Raw genomic sequence first — 19,815 nt, 5'->3', positions numbered from 1 at the left:
TACAACTTAACAAAAGGAAGATAAACAACCCAATCAAAAAATGGGCAATGGAACTGAATAGATACTTTTCAAAAGAAGACAGAAGGAAGGCTAGGAAACATATGAAAACATGCTCAAAGTCACTACTTATCCGAGAGATGCAAATCAAAACGACAATGCGGTACCATCTCACACCTGTCAGAATGGCAATCATCAACAAAACAACAAATGACAAGTGCTGGCAAGGATGCGGAGAAAAAGGAACCTTCGTGCACTGCTGGTGGGAATGCAGAATGGTGCAGATACTGTGGAGAACAGCATGGAGTTTACTCAAAAAACTAAAAATGGAACTCCCATTTGACCCAGTGATCCCACCTTTAGGAATATATCCCAAGAAACTAGAAACACCAATCAGAAAGGATAGATGCACCCCTATGTTCTTAGCGGCACAATTCACCACAGCTAAGATTTGGAAACAGCCTAAGTGCTCATCAGCAGATGAGTGGATTAAAAAACTGTGGTACATCTATACAATGGAATACTACACTGCGGTAAAAAAGAAGAAATTCTTACCATTTGCAACAGCATGGATGGAACTAGAGAGCATTATGCTAAGTGAAATAAGCCAGTCAGAGAAAGATAAATATCACATGATCTCACTCATTTATGAAATATAATGAACAACATAAACTGATGAACAAAACAGATCCAGAGACAGAGAAGCATCCATCAGACTGTCAAACCTCAGAGGGAAGGTAAGGGAGGGTAGGGGTAAGGGGGGGAGATCAACCAAAGGACTTGTATGCATGCATATAAGCCTAACCAATGGACACAGATAACGGGGATGAGGGCATGAGTAGGAGTTGGGGGGGGGGGGGCAACGGGGGGATAAGGACACATATGTAATACCTTAATAAAGAAATAAAAAAAATAAAGTGTATTGCATTAAAATGTTCACTGTTATTTTATAAAGGGCAATGATAAAACATTATCAATGTAGACAATGAATCATCCTCAACCTCCTAAATTCAGAAAATTATATTAAAGTACTACTTCTGCTGGGAAACCTTGGACAGTCATTCTCTTCATTTCCTGTGAGTGGACAAGATGGTTCCTTAGAAAACCAATGGTAACACATTTACTTCATCTCTGACTGCCTAAAAATTTGTAAACTCCCCATCACTGAGCAAATTTGTTGAGGTAGTTATTAGGTTCCAGAAGACTGTTGGGAAATTTGTTTTAATTTCTAGGCCTTGTTTTTGACTTTAAAAGAGGTGAACACTCAAAATAGAAAAGCAGACTTTTGTTTTTAATATGGAAGGTTAACATTAATGTGGATAAAAACATTGAAAAAAGATGATATAAAATGGAAACCAATAACATCTTCACCTGATAACCTCTTGGTAAAAAAGGGGTCTTTTTAATTATGATCCACGTAGTTAAAAAAAAAAAACACACAAAAGAGAGAAAGAAAGCAGCAGCAGCACACATGTAATTGACTCCCTATTAATAGCCTTGTACTAGGACTCATAGAACTGCCACAGAAGGCTGAACAGTCCTGGGCTTTTCACGTGATGAAGTTCATACTTCCATGGCTCTCCAAATAGGGATTTCCAAATAAATTTGGCTTAGGCTCACTCATTAGGAATGCAACTCAATGTTCTACTCAAAGGTTTCAAGAATGACAGTTTTAGGCATTTATTAATTTATATAATCTTCTCACAGTACAGGCTCATTTGGAATCAATGGCAAATTTAATTGGAAATAGAACATTCACTTGGCCTGACTGTAAACTTTGGATATAAATGGGCTGGATTTTACAGCACATTTTAACATTATCTTTTCCATTCCCATTTTCCAACCAGATTTTCATAGACATTGCAAATTATACATACAATTATACAAAACAATGTTACTCCAGGCATTTAGCAGCAGTTCACATTTTGGGTGAAATTATATCACTCTTAGAAAAAAAGAATCATTGTTGGTTTTGCTACAAGTCGTTCCTTCTCACTAGGAGACATTGGGCTGAGGAGGACTTTGGCTCTGAGGAGGTCTTTAGCTTGCCCTGCATCTCTCAAAGCTCAGTAGTACTTTCCTCTCAGAGGTTCAGGTGATGAGCTAGACTCTATCTCTTTGACATTCTGCTTAGCTCCATTCCACAGCCCACTGACCACAACCAGCACCCCACCAGTTCTTTCATTAGTGCCTGGCAGGACAGAGTGATAGATGAAAAATGTAATCCATACAGCTTTAAAATACTTAACAGTCTCATCTATTACTTAGATTTTTAGTCCCCCTCCTTTAGCCTAAGCCCTTCAAAATATAGTCATAATCTCTCATGTAGGCGTGACATTTTATAGTCAGAAAGCACCTCCACATTTGTCATCACACGCAACTCTACTTGGAGTTGGGAGCTCAAAGTCAGATTTGATTTGAATACTTGATTCTTTCTAGAAATTTAGACATTATCAAAATAGATAACATGGTGTTAAAAGGAGGGCTGGAAAGCTAAGGTAGTGGAGGGTTGGTATGTGGGAATATAAAATTTAGGGAAATCATACAAAAAGTGAGTGCTATACACTGGAGAACCTCAAGGCTTCACACCCTTTCCCACATAATTGCTATTTGGATAAAAACGTATAAGAGGGAATGATTTTGTGCTCGTACTTTCTCATTCCTTTATTAACACATCCTTTCTGAGGACTTACTATTTTCCAAACACCGTGCTTTATAGCAACTAACCAAACAGAGAAAAATCTCTACTTCCATGACACATTCTAGGGGGAGAGAAACGAAAAAACATCATTGAAATACATGTGAGACGTGATAAATATTACAGGGAAAATGAAATAAAGCGGGACAAGGGTAAAAGAGCAGAGCACAGAGAGGCAGCTATGACCCAACAAGATGGGATGGGCCTTGGACCAGTAGCTGTGGTGAGAAATGATCGGATTTAAATAGACTTCAAAGGTGAAAAATGAAAGGACTGGAAGACTACAAATTCAGAAAGCCCCGGAGGATTGGAGGGCAATGGGGGTGACTGTTAATGGGTATGGATGGGTTTTCTTTCTGAGGCCAGGAAATCCTGATGGTGGTTGTACACTCCATAAATGTACTGGAAAAAAAAATTGTACATTCTACATGGGTTAATTCCATTGTATGTGAATTATAGCTCAATAATGTTGTTACATATTTAAAATATTCAATAAGGTGAACGTTATCATAAAAGGAAAAAAAGTGCAGTGAGAAAAATTTCAGAGGGAAAATTTTGGAAGGGTTGGGTGAATGATCAAGCTTCTCCAATGAGTTATTAGAAATAAATCTTGTAATCCATACAGACTGCATATGAGTTTACCAGGCTGGGAGAAACAGTATGTATGTACTCTTCTGAAAGAAGCAGGTTAATTTTGGGTTTTGATATTTAACTCAAATTCCTAATGACTGTTGCGAAAACCTCCAGCTCACAAATCAGGATCCCCTGGAGAGGAAAAGAATAGCTGAGGAAATATTCAAGCAATTTTAAGGAGAATCTGAGTTTTGCAAAGTCCTTCCCATGTTTTAGGTAAAGGGTGGGTAAACTTTTTCGGTAAAGGAGCATGCAGAGAATGTTTTAGGGTTTCAAAAACATACCGACTCTGTAGCAACTTCTTCACTTTATTGTTGTAGTGTGAAAGCAGCCACAGATTATATATAACCAAGACAGCATGGTTGTGTTTCAATAAAATATCATTGAGGAAACTAGCCTGCCTTCCTGAACTCTTCTCCAGATCCCTGCTGGTCACTAGCAATTTTCCTGTCTCTGCAGGAATGATCAGCTTCAGCTGTCCTAGACATTCTGCTTAACTAATACATTGTGTTCTTCGGATGCGCTGGATTACAAATGAGGTTCCTCTAATAGAAATTATGAATATCTTTATAGTAACTTTTGGCAAATTAAAAAAAAATGATTGCATGTAGGCACCATGAAAATCAAGTAATACCTAACAGATCCATAAAAAAATGCACTTTCACCCTTTACTCCTACAAGTACATAAAAAATACACAGGAAGGAGACCTATTACCTTGAACTTATATTTAGGGTATAATTGTATAATTATAACTCCTTGACTCTTGAACTCTTGATAAAATGTTGAATAAATGTTGGGTTTCAAATAATCTATATATATATATAAAAAGCCAGCGACTGGAACACTGTAATGACCAGAACGACAGGCTGCTATGATGCTCATTACAGCCAGTAAACTGCCTGATCTGGGGGTAGGGCTGGCAGCCAACCTCCTGTGGCCCCTCCACTGATTGCCCCCCACTACTCCAATATGGGGCGGGGCCAGCTGGCCAATGTCCTGCAGCCCCTCCCCCTGCCCAGCTCCCAATCAGCACCCACCACCCCTATCAGCCCACGGCTCCTCCTCCCAGCCAGCTCTGCCCCTTATGGCCCCCCACACCAATCAGGGACAGGGCCAGCCGGCCCTCCACTCACAACCCCTCCCTATGGCCAGTCCTGACCCCAATCGCCCCCACCCAACCAGGGGCAGGGCCTGCCAGCCAACCTCCTGCAGTTTCTTCCTCCTGACAAGCCCGGCCCCGATCTGCCCTGATTGGGACCAGGTGGCTGGACCCCACCCATGCAGGAATTCATGCACTGGGCCTCTAGTATTAAATATAAGTGATGTCCCAGAAATTCAACTGTAATGTTTTATTCTTTAAACTAGAGAACTGTTCAATGAGCTAACACATGCAATGGAGGCAAGTGTCATGGAATGGAAAGAAGAGTGAGCTGGAAGTCAAAAGACCTAAGTTCTCATCCTCCTCTGATGTCTCTTATTGATAGGACAATAGGCAAGTTGCCTCTGGACATGTTATAGAGTTGCCCAGATACATAAAAGCTTTGAGAATTTTGTAAGATGTGATAAAAATGTTACATATTATTCATATATATTTAAAAATGCTATTTAGGAAGTAACCTTATGCAATCAAAACAAAACAAAAATAAATAAATTGTAATTGTATGTTCTGAAGAATGTTCTCTGAATTTCAAGGATGAACTAGAACAAGCACCATATTATATGCTAAGAGTATATCTAAAAGTTGGGTTTTCTATATTCCAGAAAACCAGAGCTAAAATAACAAGTAAATGTTTATTTCTGGGACAATGTCACTTTTGGAAAGTCAAGTATTTGACTTTCACTGTGAGATACTTCCTAATACTCTGTGTGTAAAATCTTTCTCCATTTTTATATTCACCACTAATCATAATACATCAATTATGATCAAGTTTCTTTGTCTGCTGGGAAAGAGAACAACTACAGGCTCTCCTTTGAAATAGGACAGTCTGAGTGTTTGCAGATGGCCAAGAAGGAAATTAGGTGCTTAAAGGGACATATGCAGGAGTTGGGTGGTTGTTTTGTTATAGAACTGAAATAAAACCAAAGCAAAATACTTGTAAATTGAAGTAAGTTCTCTCTGTAAACACAAAAAGTTACATTTTGCTAGAATCATTCCTTTAGTTTTCTAGGAAGGTTAGGGACTTGGGATATTTTTAAATATCTAAATCTATGTAAATGACTAGATGAGTAAAATGAATAAATATTCACAGACATCCTAGTATATTAGGACATCCATCTTGAAAGTAATTCTTAAAATTATGAAAAGAAGAAATTACGATCTTAGACAAAATCAAATAGGCCCTAAGAACTAGTCCTTTCACAGGGGCAACTGTGAAACAGAACAAGGATCATAGAATGTTGGCCTTTTCTATTATCAAGAGGCCTTACTTAAGTTAAGGGATAAGCTCCTTTTGGTAACAGTTATAACTTTTAAAGATCCTTTACTACTTCTGATCTCACTGGTCTTGAATAAACGTAGAGAGGAATTATGGTATAGGAAGAAGTGTTAATTTTCTAATCAAATCTACCACTTACTAACTATAACTCTTCAGGCCTTGGTTTTCTCATCTGTAAATCTGAGGGTTTATAACCTAATGATTGTGAAGGCACCTTCTAGTTTCACTAGGCTGGTCTAGAGAAGTGAAGAGTTAAGGTTTATTATTATTTTCCCCAATTTACATCCTTCAAATTTGTGGGAACCAAACATAGAAAGTTGATGGATAGACTTATCCATAAAGGCAATGAGCAACTGACTCAACAAGCTTTATCAGATGAAATGATTAGGTAGAAAAGGCTAATAATTAAAAAAAAAAAAACTAGTAAAACTATTAAATTTAGTAAGTCATAAGATACAAGGTCATTATTAAAAATTAATTAAATTTCCATATACTAACGGTAAACAATTGCAAAACTGAATTTAAAAATAGGATTTACAATACATCCAAAATGTAAAATGCTTAGGGATCATTTAACAACATCTATTCAAAGCTAAAATAAAATTTTGAGAGAAATTAATGAAAACATAAATAAAATGAGAGATATACCATGTTCATAGTTTGGAAGTCTCAATATTGTTAAGATATCAGCTTTTTAAAAATTGATTTATACAATCAATGAAGTCTTAATCAAAATAATAGCAGGTTATTTTGTGGAAAGTAGCAAGCTGATGCTAAAATTTATATGAAATTGGAAAGGATGTAGAATAATCAAAACACTTCAGAAAGAACAAAGATGGAAAATGGACACTGCCTGACTTCAAACCTGGTATAAATGTCAGTGATCAAGATAATACGGCATTGGCTGAGGGATAAATAAATGAGGTAATGGAAGAGAATAGAGAGAGTCCAGATAGATCCACACATATATGGTCAATTGATTTTTGTTAAAGGTGTTTAGGTAATGTAATGGGGGGAAAAAGAGCCTTATCAATAAATTTTCATGGTGAAAGAACTAGATATCCCAATGGGAATAAGTGACCTTAAACTAAAGTGAACATAACTCTAATTTGTAGTGTTATACAGTTAAAATAAAGCATAGAGTAAAATGTGTGCGACCATGAGGAGACAAACAGAGCTAAAGAAACAAAAAGCACAAAATATAGATGATGAAAGTGAAAAATTGAGCTTCATTAGATTAAACGTGTCTGCTCTTCAGAAAACAACATTACGAAAATGGAAGTCAATTCACAGCCTAGGAAGAAATATTGGCAATGAATATATCTAAGAACTCTTACTCAGAACATAGTATAATGTACTCTAACAAGTCAATAAAAAAATAATCCAAATTTAAAATGGGCTAAAAATTTGATGACACTTCACAAAAAAAGATATAAGAACATCCAATAAGTGAATGAATAATGAGTGCTCCAGATCATTAGTCAGAAGAAGGATGCAACTATAAGCCACAGGAAGATAGATATATGCAGCATGAAAAAGCTAAAATTAAGAAGAGTGACAATACCACGATTGGGTGCAAGTAGACATCTCACACACTGATAGCGACAATGTAAACTGGTACATTTAGGAAAACCGTTTGACAGTTTCTTAGGAAGTTAAATAGTTACTATACGACCCAGCAATTCCACTCCTAGTTATTTATCCAAGAGAAATGCAAACTATGTATGTACAAAGACATGTACCTGAATGCTCATAGCAGCTTCATTCATAACTAAAAATGGAAAAATAAAAAATCACAAATCCCTCAAATCCAGAGAATAAACAAAAAGTAGTATATATCCATAAAATGCAGCATTACCTAGCAATGAAAATGGATGAACCAATGACACATACAATAACAGGTTAATCTCAAAAAAATTATCCTGAATAAAAGAAGGAGAATATATACTGTATGATTCCAAGTTTATAAAATTCAGGAAAGGAACCAAATGACCAATATTAGAAAACAGAATGATTGACTAGGGATGAGGGTAAAGGGCCCTGACTACAACAGGGCACCATGGAGCACTGGGGATCATTGAAATGTTCTCTATCTTGATTGTGGTAGTGATTTCACAGGCACAGACAGTCAAAAGTTTCCTGCCTTATACACTTAAAATGGACACGTTATTGTATATAAATTAAAACTCAAAAAGTTGATTAAAATAGGAATTCACAAATTTCATGGACATTTGACAAATCCAAAATATAAAAATGTCCCTGTGTACATACAACATACACATAAACACATGTATCCCAAAAGGAAAGTAAAATGTTAGAGCATCAGTGAACCTGAGACATTGTCTTGCTACTGTGGGTACTGAATTACCGATGTGACAATACTTGTGTTATTGAGGTCATCTTAACTGATTTGGTAAAATAGGTTTCAGTTTTGGCATTTTGCTTACTTCTTATTTTAGGAGGACATAGGAAGTTTCTTCAAGCATCTTCATGTTGAATGCATTATGCACTGTGTTAGTTGTTCTGGGGGAACCAGGGTTGTTCAGATACCATCTCTATCATATAAATCTGCAAGTCTAATACATGCTGGGGCATAGGTTGGTGGAAGTCAGGTATACAATTGATTCTAGTATAATGAAAAGTATGAAGACATCTACAAGAGAGGGTAAAGTGCAACTTGCTTTTAGGAAGAGGAAAATGTTTCACAAGAGAGATGGGAACTTTAGTTCGGTCTTACTGGATCACATTTGAATGTGCAAATATTTATTTATTTTGGGGAGGTCTGAGGAGGTATTCCACAAAGAGCTCCTTGACCAAAATTAGAGATGAGAAACTAGGAATATAAATTCTTAGCTGGAAGCCCAGATACTTAAAAAAGTAAGATAAAACTGGAAATCCAGGCTGGTGTTTCAACTTATTCCACAAGTGGCTGGGGACTTCTGAAAATTTTTAAAAAGGCAATTAATGACCAAGGCAGAGCTGTGCTATAGCAATATTAATCTGGTAGCATTTGTAGAATGAATAGGTGTGGAGAGAGATCAGAGGTGGAGATACCCATTAAGAGGACATTTCAACAGTGCAGGTGAGAAATGAGAACTGAACTAGGACAGCCACTGGGGGATTTAGATAAGAAAATAGATTTGAGATATTGGGAAATGAGAAAGAACCTTGGAACAAACTGCACATGAATGATGAGGAAGAGGAAGCACAGCCCCGAGGCCTCAAGCCTGGGTGCCTGACAGGGATTTAATGGGTGCTTCCCCTCCAACTGTTGATCTCATGGCATTGCACGACAATGCCAGAGATCATTTAAATGTCTGCTTGCAACGTGGGCCATGGTGAGTGATGCCCGGATCCATGGTTTTCCAGGGGGGAAGCATGAGGACAACTTTCAGAAGACCTGGCTTAGAGTTGTGGCTCTCCCAAAAACTAGAAATATGATCTTAGTTCAGTGACTCTCATCACTGAGCTTCTGAACCCTCATCAGCACAAGGGAGAGAGAAACATCTGTGCTTAATGCACATGGATTTTGTGAGGTTCACAAAGCACTATGGAAACCGAGAAGCCCTGAATAAAAGTAATTGCTAATATTACTGTCACCAGCTTCCTCAAGCATTATCATCTCCACACTAGTACAGGTACTGTCAGTTGCTCTGAGGCACATATCCACATCCATCCTTCTCCTTGTCCTTACATCTCTTCCTTTTTCTTTCTCTAATCCCAAAATTGAGAGAGATTCAGCACATAAATTAACATAAAGATAGTTCTCTTCAAAGTACCACCAATTCTTTGCAATATACCATATATATATATGTATGTATATATCTCCTATATAATAAAAGCCTAATATACTAAGTGTCTGACCGTTCAACCAGTCACTATGACATGCATTGACCACCAGGGGTAGACACTCTGACCTGTAGATTAGCTTGCTGCTGGGGTCTGGCCAATTGGGACTGGGCGAGACAGGCTGGACACACCTTGGAGCCTCCCCTCAGTCCCTCCCCAGCCCTGATCATGAACTGGTGGGGTCCCTCAGCCTGACCTGCACCTTCTTGCAATCCAGGACCCCTCAGGGGATGTTGGAGAGCTGGTTTCAGCCCGATTCCGCAGGCCAGGCCAAGGGTTCCCACGGTTGCACAAATCCATGCACCAGGCCTCTAGTGTAAGTTCCACATACACACACAGAGTTAAACACTTTAATATTCCTGGAATATCTGAAATGCTACTATACCAACATTCTCAAAGATTTTCTTAATCTTAACGAATTACAGGTTTTAGAGACTCTTTAACATTGACCCCAGGCATTTCATTACCTTGACATTCATCTCTAACCTATGAAATATCCCCTGTTTCAACAAGTAAATGAAGAGCTGTGATCTGTTTTAAGTCTGAAAGAGCTAACAACAACAACTTTGTTAGGTTTACTGAAAGGTAGTTTGTTGTTCTCCAAGGTGTCACCTTCCTGAAAGATTTTTCAAGGACATTTTAATAATAGATGATTTCAGAAGTTAACCTAATCCCCACATTAGATGGGCCTCTAGACCTTTCTGGGGTGCACAGCATCAGTGCCTTTCACACAATATGGGGCAAATTGCTGTCTTTTTACCTGACCATAGGCTGCTATGGATTAGGTTTAAGACAAGAAAGTGGGTGCCAGAGCTGCCCTGCCACTTTGGACCTAAGAGTGATGACTGGCCTCGGCTCCTGGCTCTGGGACTTTCATCTAACCCACTTTCTGAATATTGGAGAAAACACCCATCCCAGGAACGTGAAGATAATGCATAGGACAAGAATTCCATGGATCACACAACAACATGCAGATATTAGCTTTTATACTAGTAAAAGAGCAAAGAGAAAAGTTTCCTCTATTTCTTTAAGAGGATTGTCTGTGAGAAGGGAACATTTCTCCCTTATAAAGCTTTGCTTATAACAATATTTTTCAAGGAACTCAGTTCAGATGGTGCAGGAAACACATTATGGTCTACTGTGGCATGCAAATTCACTGCTCAGCACACAGGAACACAAATCTAATCATGATACTCTAAGTCTCGCAGTTTCGGATTGTGTCTCCTTCCTTTCTTCATCTCTTTTTCATTTTTCTCTTGTCTTTTTTTTTTCTTTTCTTCTTGCCTTTTACCTTACCCTCCTCTTCCTCTTCCTTTAAACTGCTCTATGATGTAGGAAAATTAAAGCAGCTCATCTCAAGTACAGGGGAGATTTATTTCTTTCATTAAAAAAATTCCTTAATGAGTTAAAGGCCAAGTTCCTCAGAATTGTCTCAACATAACAAAAGATCATTGTTGTAAGGCATGAAGGTAAGTTTTCCATCAGTGAGGAAAAATTGGAAAGAAAGGAAAGCCAGTGAAAAGTGAACAGTCCTCACTTAGCAATTATTCAGTCTTTGGAAATTTCCAAGCCCTCTGCAATCATTAATTAATTAATTAGAGAAGATGATATTCCACATTACCCAGGATAGAAGTGTGACATAAAGAGGTCTAGAGGCTTTCCTCAAGCTGAAAGAGGAATGTCACAGGAGGAACTGGGATTAGACGTGGGAGCTCATTTTTCCAGCCAGTAGTCACACCACTAAGCTAAACAGAGTCAATAGTGGGACAATAAGGTCCTCTGTGCACAGGTGCCATTGAATAGGATCAGTGTTCTGCTCAAAGACTAACTGTGAAAGAGCCCATCACCTCTGTCACTAGTGCCCCCACAACACAGAATATATCTGTAGCCTCATCAGCCTCCTTCTTCTATCGCCAAACATAGACAGATGGCTAAATATCAACCTCTAACCACTCTCCTTAATAATCGCAGAGAAAAGTACATGATTTGATTTCACATTTTTAAAATGCACAATGTAATATTCAAACACATGACACTGTTGAAAAACAAATATTTAAACAAAAAATTAAATGACATGGGATTCACTGATATCCAGAACCCATAATAATAGATCATCCTGAATAATTACAAAATGAAGGAAAATAAAATTTCATGCTTTCTGGTGAGTGGTTAATGAAAGTTCATTCCATCACCCTGAGTAGATTGACCAAGTCCAAATGCTAGTGATGTGGCTGGACCCAGCATCTTAGATCCAGGCCATGCACTGGGGGTTGATTCTTTTCCTGCACCACTAGATTGGTTCCAATGTTGAATGAAGAGGGGCTTTCCAGAGTGCCCAGTGACATGATGGGAAAACAGGAAACTCAAAGACTAGCTTACCACTTCTCACAAGATTATTCCCTCCAGTAGACATATGTTTGCTCTGTCTCAAGTCTGCTTCCCCCAGGTGAGGGTGATAGGATCCTAAAACAACATTGGGCCTATCACTTTCCATTAGGACCATCACTCAGCCATCTGAAGTCAGGTTGCTTTGGATGGAGCAAAACTGCATTTATGCTATTTGAGCTTAAATGTTAGAGTCAATGATCCCAACCTAAACTTTTACTCTTCCAATGGGGAATTTATTGCAGTTGCACTAATGTGAGATAAAGTTGAATAATGCAATTGTTTTCTGGCCTGCTTGCTCTGGGGACCATGTAGGACTAATGTCAATACATTGTAATGTTAACAAAGGGCAAGGCTATCCAAGTTGGCTATTTTGGAAAAACTTTATTTAAAAACCAAACACACCAACAAACTTAATGGCATTTATTTTCATACAGGGATTTTAGGAAAAAAAATTTTTCCAAGAGCAATGTTTCCAAAACACTTAATATTTAAACTAGGAAACTTTAAGTTGGAAAACGATCATGGCTGGACCACTTTCGTGTAAAGAGTATTCATATAAAGGATGCACTTTCGGAGAAGGGTTCTTTTCCTCTAAGGAGCCTAGAATTCATTTTGGAGCACCATTAGAAGAGCACATACTTTCATTTGAAAATAGTGGTTTAGTAAACACACTCGTAGGAGAACAAGGACCTGACACTTTTGTTATAATGTTGAAAATGTGAATGAATATGTCTGTAAACTGACAATGTCAAATGTGTTAAGGATTAAAAACATATAGATAGTCCTTCTACCTAAGTTGCCCCCAAATTACCATTCAGCTTCTAACTATTTCTGATTTCTCACAGCTGTAAATGAAAGGAAAAGAGGCCGCTGTTCCAACCAAATAGCTAAAAGCTAGCTTGGTTTATCCATCTCACTTCTTCCAAGTAATTCTCCTTGGTTCCTGTAGTCATGGTAAAAGGATATATCATTATGCTGGTTCGGGTAATCATGGAAAATCAAAATTATAGGTGAGTAGGTATGTGTAATATCATATCTTAATTATTCAAAGGAACTTAATATGTTTACTTAAAAGGCATACATGCTTGCAAGTAAATAAAACAATAAAAAAATAACTGGCATAAAGAATTTTTTTAATTGCCTAATGGAGTTAAAGGCAAGAGAGTAAGAGATTCTTCTTGCAGGATCTGTAATGTGGATAGACAAGGGGTGATAAACAAGTGCCATTATACTGCAGCAACCTCTTCCCAAAGGAAATTAGACAAGGTGTCTGCATTACCTTAGATCCCCTTGGCCTCACCTGTCTCCTGGGCTGTTGACCACTTGTTGTGTCTTAGCAGCCACTTTGGTACCAATTTTGCTTGAGTTCTGACCACGGTCTTATAAAACCAACCTGACAGCAGCTCACCTCATGTTTACCCTGCATACTTCTCACCTCCAAACCTGTTGATGTCCTGTCCCTATAATGCATGGGGTGGTACATATTTGTTTGGTGGCCATGTAAATGATGTCTAAGTGTGAGGAAGTTTTTAACTCACAGAGAAGCTTGGTTCAAGAGGAGACAAGAGCTGGTAGATAAATTATTTTCCCCTTTTTGCCACCATAAAAAGATTACCCTGAGTTGCTAGAGTTCATATGATCTTTTGGAAGATGATCTTTCAAGATTGAAAAAGTAGATGCAATAGGTACTAAACAAGAGCCATATTGGTAACATAAATCCATATCCCCACTAGGATCGCCTTCTTTTCCTATTTCACTCATGCTTCCCTGCGATTGTAGTTTCTAATGAAATTAAAAGAGCACATACATTTTTGCCTTAGGCTCTGCTTTCTGGGGAAGGCTGGCTAAGATCGGCAGCCCTTTATTTCTGTCACTATGCCAATGAGTATCTTACCTTTGGCTGCAGTGGTGGTGCACAGGGGGCTGGAACAGGATCTGTGATATAGGTCTTCTTGGGACCAGCAACTGGATACATGCCAGTAGGGTGCTGGTTTCCTGTCCCAGAGGGAGTGTATCCTTGTTCCCGTTTCCAGGTATTGGGGTGACCTTGTTGACCATAGGCAGGATCAGAGTCATTTTTGCCCCCATACACAGGCCCTGCTGGGCTATAGGCTTCATAATAGCGCCCTTGGTTAGGGCCATATCCATACCCAGACTCAGGTTGAAGGCCTGGGGGTGGATTATATGTATAATCCATGCCTCCCCGTGTTGGAGGAGGTGGACCTTGACCAGAAACAGGAACTGGTTGAAGGTTATAGCCCTGGTGCCCTGACCCTGGGCCATAAAATTGTCCTGGTGAAGGGGCAGCCATGTAATGTGAGCTGGGCTGGGCTGACTTCACCTGCACATTGAAGGTAGGCCTTGAAGGGGTGGATGCTGTAGTGTAGGAGGCTGGCACTGGCTGTGGCTGGGGTTTTAGTGTCCCTATTGGAGCCACAGGGATGGGCCCAGCCTGAGGTGCAGGCTGCGGTTTCAATGTAGACTTTTTGGTTGCTGTTAGAGGGGGTTGGTTTGGTATGACCATTCTCTTGTGTCCCGTGACAGGGGTGGAGACTGGAGGAGAGGCTGTTGTACTGGCAGAGCCCTGAAAAGGGAGAGAAAGAAAAAGAGAAAAACAACAACAGACATTATTGCCAATGGAAAAATATAAAAGTTATATCTTTAAATATAATTTAAAAATATATTAAAAACTTCCAATTATTATTTTTGTATTAACTCCACAAAATACAAATACAGCATGGCTCTTGGCTTCTAAGAGTTCAGAGACTAACACAAAATCAGCTGCGTTTTTGTGAAATACCAATGGAAAATATGTAAAGGAAGTCAAGGAAACAATTCCATTTACAATAACATCAAGATAAAAATACATAGGAATAAACTTAACCAAAGAAGTAAAAGATGTAATTTTATATTGAAAAGTACAAAATGTTGCTTAAATAAATTAAAGAAGACACAAATAAATAGAAAGCCACCTGAGTCCATGGGTTGGAAGACTTCAATATAGTTAAAATGTTAATACTTCCCAGAGTGGTCTACAGATTTATTGCTATAAATACTTTTCAAAATCCCAAGGGTGTCTTTTTTGCAAAAAATAAAAAAAGTCCATCCTAAAATTCATATGCAATCATAAGAAACACTGAATAGTCAAACATTCTTGACAAATGAAAACAAAATTGAAGATTTCAAACTGCCCAATCTCAAAACTTATTATGCAATTATAATAATCAAAATAGTGTGGTAGTAGCATAAAGACAGATACATAAACGAATGAAATAGAATAGAGAATCCAGAAATAAATTTTTGAATGCATGTTAAATTTATTTTTTACAAAAGTGCCAAGACCATAAAATGGGAGGAAAATAGTCCCTTCAATAAATAGTGTGGGGACAATTGGCTATCCACATGCAAAAGAATGAAACTGGATCCTTACTTTACACCATATACAAAAATTAATCTAAAATTTTAGCATTAAACATAACAGTGCAAACTATAATATTCTTAAAAGAAAACATAGAGGGTAGCTTCATTACATTAGATTTGGCAATGTGTTTGTTTTTATTAAATATGTATAACACCAAAAACACTAACAACAAAAGAAAATATATTGAATACCATGATCTTAATCAAATTACCCCAAAACTTTGTCACCATAGTGCTAAAGGAAGGTAGTAGAGAAAGAAAGCTGGAGGACTGGGCAAATGGAAACCAATGTAAATAAATAAATAAATAAATAAATAAATAAATAAATGCAAAGAGGGTGTTAAGAGCAACAAACACTCTGGCACAAACAAGGAGATACTAAATTTTAGATCAAAGAGTAATTTACCAAAGACAACTGAAACGCAGCCTCGTCCTCTTATATCTTCCCGATGTCTGTTGAATTCATTCCTTCAACTCAGAAATACTTACTGTACAACTAAATATTACTCAGACATAAAAAAGACTGAAAGCTTACCATTTGCAACAACATATATGGACCTATAGGGTATCATGCTAAGTGAAAGAAGTCAGTCAGAAAAAGACAAATATCATCTGATTCCAATTATAGTTGAAATCTAAAGAACAAAATAAATAAATAAACAAAACAGAAATAGACTAGATACAGAGAACAAAATGATAGATGGCAGATGAACAGAGAACAAATTGATAGATGGCAGATGGGAGGGGGTTTGGGGTACCGGGTAAAAAAGGTGAAGGGATTAAGAAATACAAATTTGTAGTTATAGAATAGTCATGGGAATGTAAAGTACAGGATAGAGAATCTTATCTAATAAAGAGGGGATATGCTAATTGACCCTCACACTGTCACAAAGATGGTGGCATACACAGCCAATAAGGAGGGGGTATGCTAATTGACTGCCCCACCCTCAAATATGGCGGCACCCACAGCCAATAAGGAGAGAATATGCTAATTGATTGTCTTGCCCTCAAAGATGGTGGTGCCCACAGCCAATAAGAAGGGGATATGCTAATTGTCATGCCCTCAAAGATGGCAACACCTACAGCCAATGAAGAGAGAATATGCTAATTGACTGCCACACCCTCAAAGATGGCGGTGCCCACAGCCACAAGATGGTGGTGCCCAATCTCCTCAGCCACCCAGGGCTGGCCCAAGGTGCAGACAAGCCACCAATGGCAGCTGCTCAGTCGCCCAGGGTTGGCCCAAGGCACAGGTAACCAGGGCCGACTGAGGCTTGCACTGCCAGCAGTGGCAGCAGCAGAGGTATGACAGGGGTGTCGCCTTCCCTGACCGCCAGGTTGCCTCCCGCCCCTGAGGGCTCCCGGACTGTGAGAGGGGGCAGGCTGGGCTGAGGGACCCCCCTCCAGTGCATGAATTTTCATGCACCGGGCCTCTAGTATAGTCAATAACATTGTAGCAATTATATATGGTGCCAGGTGGGTAACAAGACTTATGGGGTGAGTCACTTTGTTAAGTTATGTGAATGTTTAACCACGATGCTGTATACTTAAAACTAATATAATATTCAATGTCAACTGTAATTGAAAAAATAAAATATAACCTTATGTTGTTATCACGAAATTGAAAACAAAAAGAAATACTTACTGAATGTCCTAATGACACAAAGATGAAATTACCTTCCTTCTGAACCATGGGAGGCTAAAATTATGATGGGGGATAAGTCAAGGTTAGGGAAAGCTTGGAGATCCAAACATTTGTCCTCAGGCATTAGTCTATTAGGAATCTGCAAATATGTGAATGATGCAATTTTTTAATTTTGCTCTGAGATATTAAGATTTTTGTTGATATAACAAATAAGTGAACACACTCTAATCTTGTTGTTTATTAATTTCCATGCAAATTCTAATATGTAGAGGAAGAGAAGATGCAAAACTTAATATTACTCTATTGTCATTTACTAACACCAAACCACAAGAGATAATAGACATATGGAAAAGATGCTGCTAACTGCTTCCTTATCATACACACTCCCCTACTTCATTACTCAAGAATTTCAATTTTGTTCAGGGCAGCAATATGCCCACTTAATATATTGCCCAATACTGATTTGTCTGTAGGTAGAAGCTGTCATGTGACATGGTTCTGGCCAATGAGATGTGCACTAAACATTTTTGAGAAAACTAGGGCTCTCCTGACATGAGCATCATCCCTTCTTACTTTTCTCTTTTCCCCCTTCTTGCCTGGAACATGCATATGGGGCTGTAAATGGTGCAACTATCTTGCTCCCACCATCATATAAAAGTCTATTGATTCAGATATTTAGTGTTTGGGGAAGAGCTTTTTGGAGATCTAGGTTGATTCAGAGATAAAGATTAAAACATTCCCATGGCCATTTGGTTAACATTTCACTTCCAGTGGTTGTCAACTAGAGAGAAAACTAACTACTGGCCAGGGAAACCTTAGAAATGAGTTGGTACTTTTTTTTTTGTCACAGTGACTAGGGCATGCTATTATCATTAGATGGTTGGAGGACAAAACACATCATTGTCAAACCCAAGAAAACAATAATGCCCCTGTTAACATTGATAGACTCTTGGGACACATGTCTTCTGGCAAGTTGACTGTGAGGTTCCCAGTTGCCCGGAAGGGTCACTGATCCTCTCTAGAAATTACCCTCTACAACAATCTCTCTTTCCTGGTCCAAATAACTGCTCTCTGCCCTGGTGCCCTTGAGCCTAGAAGAGATGACAACTCTGACTCTGCTAACCCCAGATCATCAGTCGGTCCCTATTACTTCTCTGTGCTTCTATTTATAGGATGCCTTTGTAAATTATCTCCCAGAGAGAAGCTAGCTTCAATGTGCCATTATTTTTTATAGGATCCTGACTGTTACAGCTATCTTTCCCACATATTTGTGACAGTTGCTGTTTCCTAGGGATTTTGCAAATCTAGATTTAGTTCTGTTAAGTTATAGGAGGCTGTTAAATAGAGTTATATGTTTCCCCTTTTTCGATATTAATCTTTGAAGGGGAAGACTTGAAATTCACATTTGTAATTTAAGCAACCTGAATATTCTTGTCTTGGTAGAGTGAACTTTACCTTCTGTATAAAGGTGGTCGCAATAGTGCGCAATAGAAAGAGATGCAGTTTTCTCATTAAAAAACTTATTTAAATGTATATCCAGAAGAAACTCTAAAATCAATATTCAGTTAAGAGGTTCAGGATTTTCTAGTCAACCATGCTGGTCTTTAAAAAATGTCAGCATAAAAGACTTGAATGAAAGGGAAGGAATCAAGTTTTTCTTTGATGACTCAAGATCAGCAGAAACTCTGAGTTCCTGTTTGGAACACTTTAAAAACCCAACTATAAATGGAGATGGTGACTGAGCAACAGGGCTAGTGACAGGCACTCTCTGCTGCAGCTGTAAGAAGTCAGCCCCCAAAACAGATGCCCCAGAAGTGACAGATTTTGAAAATGAAAATCAATCACCTTCATAAAGTCAACAACAACAAAGAAAGGATTTGTGTAGAACTGAAATGTTAGAAGCAACTTTTTCATAAATATTTTTTTCTCTCTTGGTGACCAAATATACACTCAGTTACACTGGAACCTGTGTGTGTGTGTGTGTGTGTGTGTGTGCACGCGCATACACACACTATTCAAACATTCCTAAGATCTTTGAAGGAAGGCATCAGGGCACAATTTCAGGAGCCACTGCATTCTTCTAGGAAATATCCCATCAGGAAAATTTTCTTCTGGGCATAAGAAGGTTTCTCACAACTTTATTATGAATTCTGCTTGTATGGCATATTTATGAGTATTTTCTATATCATAACTATGTGTGTGAAAATAGCACATTTAGCTATATTTTTTCCTTTTCAATTTTATATTCTTTACCTCAATTGAGGTGGAAGGGGTAAAAAAGAGGAATCATTTTAAAGCATATTTATTTATATTCTGCATGGTTAAAGAAAGCGGTAGCAACACTTTCTGGGCCCACATAGTCAATTAAATGCATAGTGGGTTTTTTCTACTTATTGGATTAGTTGGCATTTCCAAGTATGTATTTTTTGGCATTTACTTCTTTTTTGTTTTTGCAGGAATCCTTAAAGTCTTTATCATGATTTAACATTTTTATTTTGAAAATCAAGTACATTTAAATATGAAACTCATATAAATACATGTCTGCGTGTATGTTTTTTTTTTTTCCTGAGACTTGAATCTATGCAGCAGTAGTTTAATGTGGTTATTTTTCCATTAATTAGTTTTAAACATTTTCAACATGTAAAGGTCTGTGAAGCTACTGGGAGGAGAAGAGTATCCCCGGATCAATAGTGTGTGTCTCTCTGTCCCTCAGAAGTTTATGGAGTGGTGGAAGGGCTCATACGTAATC

At 38.1% G+C, this 19,815-nt stretch overlaps 1 protein-coding gene across 6 annotated transcripts in view; it reads right to left on the bottom strand.

Moving 5' to 3' along the window:
* LPP (LIM domain containing preferred translocation partner in lipoma) overlaps positions 1-19,815 on the bottom strand; it is a 679,775-nt gene that overhangs the window by 247,470 nt on the left and 412,490 nt on the right. For all 6 annotated transcript variants that reach the window (XM_079766429.1, XM_079766432.1, XM_079766430.1 and 3 more), the window contains one exon: positions 13,896-14,585. In XM_079766429.1, the coding sequence (XP_079622555.1) occupies positions 13,896-14,585 (690 nt within the window). The remainder of the gene's footprint in view (positions 1-13,895; positions 14,586-19,815) is intronic.

Source organism: Cnephaeus nilssonii, assembly GCF_951640355.1.
Source record: "Cnephaeus nilssonii genome assembly, chromosome: 3".
NCBI lineage: Eukaryota > Metazoa > Chordata > Mammalia > Chiroptera > Vespertilionidae > Cnephaeus > Cnephaeus nilssonii.
This window is presented reverse-complemented; position numbering and strand designations above follow the sequence as displayed.